This window comes from Suricata suricatta, chromosome 4 (genome assembly GCF_006229205.1).
Source record: "Suricata suricatta isolate VVHF042 chromosome 4, meerkat_22Aug2017_6uvM2_HiC, whole genome shotgun sequence".
Classification (NCBI taxonomy): Eukaryota; Metazoa; Chordata; class Mammalia; order Carnivora; family Herpestidae; genus Suricata; species Suricata suricatta.
The window spans coordinates 530,159-536,782 of NC_043703.1; the positions used below are offsets into that span (position 1 = coordinate 530,159).

General features: G+C 62.1%; 1 protein-coding gene across 8 annotated transcripts in view; it reads right to left on the bottom strand.

The window, feature by feature from the left end:
• Positions 1-6,624, bottom strand: part of TMCO3 (transmembrane and coiled-coil domains 3) — a 46,368-nt gene that overhangs the window by 930 nt on the left and 38,814 nt on the right. For 5 of the 8 annotated variants that reach the window (XM_029936405.1, XM_029936402.1, XM_029936400.1 and 2 more), the window contains 3 exons: positions 4,956-5,106; positions 2,720-2,799; positions 1,694-1,843 (listed from right to left, as the gene is read on the bottom strand). In XM_029936405.1, the coding sequence (XP_029792265.1) occupies positions 1,694-1,843; positions 2,720-2,799; positions 4,956-5,106 (381 nt within the window). Of the gene's footprint in view, positions 1-1,693; positions 1,844-2,719; positions 2,800-4,267; positions 4,863-4,955; positions 5,107-6,624 lie in introns of those variants that run through there. The other 3 variants (XM_029936406.1, XM_029936408.1, XM_029936407.1) reach the window with 3 other exon arrangements.

A 6,624-nucleotide genomic window follows, 5' to 3' on the forward strand; every position in this document is an offset into this window, starting at 1 on the left:
GCCTCGGCCGGAGCCTGTGCGGGTTCCGTTGCTCAGCAATTGTTTCAGGATCGAGGCTCACCCTATCTCCTCACGCTCACGGACACGAGGTGACAACCGCCAAATCCTGAGCGCCTACCAGTGTGGCGTGTACCCAGAGGACCTTCGACATTTATTTGGCCCAACGTAGGGAGCAGGCCTGCAGAAGCGGATACTGGTGGCATCGTGTGGCGGGGGGGGGGTGCTGCAGGGGGGCGGCAGGCAGGCCCTCCCCTGGCTCCACACGTGCTCGCACAGGCGTCAGAAAGGGCGGAAGCAGAACTCCGACGTGGGAGATGCTGAAGGGTCAAATCAAGCGTAAGAAGGAACTACCACTCACGAACTTGTACGTCGACAGACCAGTGTTTCTAAGCCGAGGACTACAGACGTGAGCCGGTCCCCACGGCTCACGTCTGCACGGACAGTGTGCGTCTGCCGCCGCCACGCACGCGCTCTCAGAGGGCCAGCCGCTCGGGGCAGGGGCCCAGGCCGCTTCCGCGCTGCCCCCCGACACCTACCTGTCATCAACAACGAAGACCCCTTACCGTCCACCTGGCTGCCGCTGAGGCCGCGACGCCCCACTTCCGCTGTGAAGCGTTCTTAGCGCCTAGCATGTCACCTGACCTCGACCGCTCGGGGCTCACGCGGGCCCCGCCCCTGGCCCTGGCCTGATGGCATGCCCTCTTGCCGTGGTGGGCAGGAGACTGTGGCCTATCTGCCCCTGGGGTGGCGGCGGCCCCGGCCCTCAGGCCCGGCCCAGCGCAAACACCTTGCTTGTCAAATTTAAAGCAGTGCCACCCCTCAAGCTCTAACCCACTCCAGCTTGAAAGGGCACGTGACAGGAGGGACAGGAAGGCACACAGGAGCGGGCGGGTGTGCCCCGGCACTCGTACCCGCAGGCGTGCGCACAGCTGGCACGGGGCACACGGGAGAGCCAGGCCCAGGGCGAGCAGACCAGGGAGAGAGGCGAAGAAGGCCGGGGGGCGGGGGGGGGCTCCCCTTCCAGGGGCCGCGGACAGCGCTGTGTGCGCTTCGACCCACGGCAGGGGGAGGGGGCTCCTCAAAACAGCCCCAAACCGCCACATACACCTGCAGGAAAACCCTTTCTGTGTTCCACCCAGATGAAGCCTCGTCATCGGTTTTACCGAAGTTTCAGCTCTAACGACCTCACACGTGGAGACACGGTGTCTTCGAAGCACCTGCGGCAGCAGCTCCGACTCCCTTCACAAACGGGCAGATGCGGCAATGTATTTTGCCAGAAAAACCCTGAAGCATCCAGGCACCGTCACAAAGCAACGCTCCAGCTTCTGTGCTCAGAGCGGGTGGCGGCGCTCCCGCCCCCCCCCCTGCCCCGGACGTGGCCGGAAGGACAGGCCACCGGCCTGGTGGGGAGCCTTGCACCGAGGCCGTTACCAACACACAAGCTAGCAATGGAGCTTTAAGATTTGGTTTTCTTCTTTTTGCCAGAGATCCGACAGAGACTTCACAGCCTCTGCCGCGGAGGGCCGGCTGACGGTTCCGGCGACCTTAACCCCACGCCTGCACGCCCACGTGAGAGGCAGCAGGACCCCGCCCCTGCCGGCTGCGGGCCGCTGCAGGGAAGGTGCTCAAATACCAGTGTGGGGGGTGAGAACAGGGCACCCCGACCACGCACAGCAAGTGGGTGCGGACTCACCTCCCGAGAAATGATGCCAGCTCTGCGCGCTCTGCTCCCCAAGACAAAGGACAGCTCGCTGACCTGCGCCAGCCCCGCAGCCACGATCCACTTGATGTACTGGCTGCTCTTCGGCAGGAGGACAGACAAGACCAGGGCTGCCAGGGCAAACTGCAAGAGCATCTGTGTCACTGAGCACTGAGCAGAAAACAGAGGGGGGCCCGTCCTGACACCCAGGGGACACGTGCAGAGACACCCAATGAACACTGGCAGAAAGGAGACCACACTGCAGAATGCGAAATCAAGGGTCCAGGTCCACGGGCAGCTGACTAGGCTCCCCCCACCCCCCAGTCAGCAGCAGCAAACACCAGGTGGCATTCGAGAAGGAACGGTACTTTCCAGCGAGAGCACGTCTCTCCCTGTGAGCAACTCGACGGGGCCGGAGGGGCGGGGGCGGCCCCTGGCTGGGGTTCTGACTCCTTCCAACGGAAGTATCTGAAGTCAACTTTGATCTTCCACAAGGCCAGAGAGCTGCTGCCAGGCCCCCGGACCCTGAAATAACTGTTAACACAGGCAACGCAAGCACCTGTGGTCGTGAAGGGACTGTGGTCTGGAGGGGCCGGCCCGGGCGGGGGCTCTGCACCCTGGCACGCACTCCCTGCTCTACGTGCCTCTCCCGCCTGCCGTCCCCGAGTGCTGTCTGCGGTGGCGGCCCACGGACTCAGTGAGGACAAGCACAGTACTACTATCACCACACACGAACAACGAGACGCACACGCACACGCACCGCTCGCTGGTTGGTGGGTCTTGAGACTCACTCGGGAGCAAAAAGCCAAGTGCGAGGGTGCTGTGAAGACGGACGCCCGGAGCGCCTCCCCCCGGTCCGGCTCTTGTAATTCCCAATTTCCCACTTACCCAGTTCTGAGACAAAGGAAGGAAAACAAACCCAGCGGCCTGAGCCTAACTCACCCAGGCCCCAGCCTTGCAGACTCAGGGCCACACACAACCAGAAACGACAGGGGGTTTACCGAGAAGAAGAATCGGTACCTTCATGGTCACCACCGACAGCGTGAGGACCATCAGGACGCTGAGCTCGTACGCCACAAACGTGGGGAACACGTGCAGTCCTGTGACGGAGAGGTGGACACGGTCACTCTCGGGGGACCACGCGGCTACCTCACGTCCGCCCCCCTGGGACAAGGGCCCCTGTGAGCGCAACCCTGCGGGGCCCTGTGTTTGCGGCTCGTGCCGGCGGCCGTGGGGCCGGCTCACCGCGGGCAAAGTGGCCTGGGCACCGGGGCCTCCCTCCACCAGACTTGCCACCCAGGACTCGGCAAAAAAGAACAGCAGGCAGCTGCTAAGTCTGATTTCCTTTGTGAAGACCTCCTATCCAAGATGCAGACCCTCGGGGCCTGGAACCTAGGGGGAGAAGCCCAGGGGAGGGGTCTGGCCGCCTGTGGCTGCCTGCCGCCCTGCCGCCCATGTCCCAACACAACAGGAGACGTTCTTCCCGCTGCCGCCAGGGCCTGCTGGGAGGCTCCGCTCGCCGAGACGCGGACGGGTGCTGGTGGGCCCTTCCTCACTCGACAGCGGGGCAGGACCCGCGTGCACCTGGCTCCACATCCCTGAGCAGCTCGGGGCTGACCAGGCCTTCTCCCACGAGCGCGTGGACTCCATGTGTGTCTACCTCTGTTTTACTCAGAGATACAGACATAAGGACCCCTGGCTTCCCTCCGCCAAGCTGCCTCCCAGGTCCTCAACCCCCAGGCCACCTCTGGCTGCACCTGTGCTCCTCACACTCATCACACTGCCACCCACAGCGTGAGGACCAATGTCCACGCACCCCCAATGGAAACAAGCCCACCATGTTGAGGGACATGCCTGACCCAGCCCACCGCGCGGATGTGATCAAGGAGCGGCGGTCCCTGCCCCCACCTGCCACGCCCCACCCCACCCCACCCCCGACCTGGCTGTGTCACTGCCCTGCTTCTAAGCTCAGGGGCCTCCCCTCCCCCGGGGATAAGCGGGGCCCCCTGCCTGGTGCACAGTGTAGCGCTGCGGACCCCGGGCCCCGGGCCAGGTGGCAGGGGCGTTCTATTCTGAGGACGGAGACATGGATCACTCACAGGGCCACCCTGCGCTCAGGGACGGAGACCCCATCTGCACTGGCATGACTGCCACGTGCCCCAGTGACAAGAGGGCACACCAGCTGCCCTGTAGCTTTTCTGCTTACGGCCACTCATCCGTTCGTGCCTAGAGCCCCAGACAGACAGTCCTGAGTCGGGGAAGAGCAAGGTCCCGCGTGGGCCCGCGCCTCTCGGGGCAGGAAGACCGCCCGCGCGCCGGAACCCCCTTCCCAACGCTGCGCGTGAAGAACCGGAGCAACGCGCCCGCGGCTGTCGCCTCGTGACGCAGCTCTGCCCCCAGCAGGTGGAGAGCCCGGCCCCGATGGAGGGCAGCGCGAGCCTGTCAGTGAGGTGGGACTCCCGAGGGGCCGTGGCTGGAGCTCGGCCGGTGGGCCCCACGAGTGCTCATCTGGAGAAGTGACGGGCGGAAGTGAGTCCTTGACCAGCACCCGGCGCAGCGGAGCCGCCCCCCACCCGAGGGGCTGTGGGGAAGGGGCCGGGCCGGGGGGACAGAAACAGACACGGGACAGGCGGCCAGGGAGGGGAGGGGATGGACGGGAAGCGGCAGAGCGGCTGTCTCTGGGAACAGCGAGGCCCCCTCTCTGCTCCACTCTCAGGACAGGCTGCCCTGGCTTCCCGGAAGACTCTGTGATGCTTCTCGATGCTCTCAGCCTTGCTGGGGTCCCGTGTAGCCGGTGGCGGGTGTAGACGCAGTGCAGGCCTTTCTGGGCTGAAGGTGGCGCTGTGCTGGGCGTGCCCAATGGACAGACTCCTCGACAAAGGGGCATTTCCAGAGCAGTGCACCTCGACATGGCGGTTCAAGGTTTTGGTATCAAGTTACCTTTCTTCCCAAATATCTCATTTTAGTGCTGCCTTTAAGTGTGCTAACCTGCTGGGCACCTGTGCCTTTCCCATGGAGTCAAAGTGGGGGTCACCCTCCCCCGAGGGCATCTGATTGCCCCCAACCATGGCGGTCAGTCAGTGAATCAATGTCCCCGAGTGCAAACTTTTCCTCTTTTTAATAAGATTTCTTTGCAGACTCCAATTTTTATGGCAACTTCCTGCTGCATAAATGGAAGTATGTACGTGAACAGGCTGAAGTCCCAGGCGGGTGCCCGACACCCTGCAAACATCCTGATGCAAACAAGGGAAGTTACCTATGGAGGCGAAGAAAATGATGACCAGGAAGTCACGGATGGGCTCCATGTAAGACACGATCTCCTCGGTGACCATGTGGCCCTGGGAAGAGATGAGCGCTCCGGCCAGGAAGCAGCCCAGCTCCATGGACACGTCCAGCAGCTCCGTGACCTGGCGAGAGGGAAGGGCTGCGCGTCACTCACCGGTGCGCCGGCGACATCTCCGCGGCCGCAGCGAACGCCCACGTCGCCATCTCCAGGGGGCTCTGGGGGCCGAGCGAGACACGCACAGGAAGCTAGCAGGCGTTGAACCCGCCACACAGGGAGGAAAAAGATTAAAATATTTGAAACATTCAAAATTCTTAAGTACAATATTTTTAAAAATTTATTTTAAATATTTGTGATAGCTTTTCGTTAGCTGGACTCAGTGAAAGAGCCCAAGCACGCAGGAAATCATGTGCTGGTTAGCGTAACGCCTCTTCCCGTCTCCAACCGAAAGCTCTTAGAGCAGCGGACAGCCCAGGGAGGGAGGCCCCGAGAACACGGGGCCCCAGAGGGAAGCGCCAGCGAGCCCGGATGAGCCTGACATGGTGCAACTAGCACACGGGCTTCTAATGACAATCCTGTTCAACGCAAAGCCTCAGGGGGACGTCTTCGTGAGGCGTCAGTGACACAAAACCACCGGAAAGAAGCAGGTATCTCTCACTCTGAGAAAGTAAAACCACACACAGACGACAGCAGCCAACAGAAAGAACCATTAAAGAAACACGGTTCACAGCAGCGCCAACCACACCCAGCCCCGGGGACAAGTGCCCCAGGAGGACGCAGGCCGGCCCGCTGCAGAGCACCCTGTGAAGCTGCGTGAGGGCTGGGGTGAGCAGAGCGCGTGCCCGCGGGCCAGAGGCTCGCCGCCACCGGCGCGCTCTCCCTCGATGGGCCCGGAGCCCCTGCAGCCGCGAGGCAAAGCTGATAGGCCAGGTGCAGGCTCGTGCGCAGGCACTGGACGGACCACAGACGTGGCCGGACAAGCCGGACAAGCCTGACGGAGAAGGCTGCTGGGCCAGCGCTGCCACCGGTGAGAGCAGGCGGGTGGCAAAGGGGACAGACGTGCACAGGCACACTCGTGCGCTCATACACGCACTCCTGTGCTTCTGCTCACTCATGCTTGTGCTCAGTGCTCATGCACTCTCACTCATGCACCCATGCATGTGCGCACTCACACTCAAGCATGCAGACACACACACAGCCATGCACCCACATGTACACTCATGCATGCATGCACACATGCACTCACATCCATGCACCCTCATGTACACTCACTGATGCATGCACACGTGCACTCACACTCATGCACCCATACACATGTGCAATCACTCAAGCATGCACACGTGCAGTCACATCCATGCACCCTTATGTACACACACACTGATGCATGCACACATGCACTCACATCCATGCACCCATACACATGTGCACTCACTCAAGCATGCACACATACACTCACAGCCCTGCACCCACACATACACTCATTCATACATGCACACGTGCACTCACACTGATTGATGCATGCACACGTGCACTCACACTCATGCACCCACACACTCATTCATGCATGCACACATGCACTCACATCCATGCACCCTCACGTACACGCACACTGATGCATGCACACGTGCACTCACATCCATGC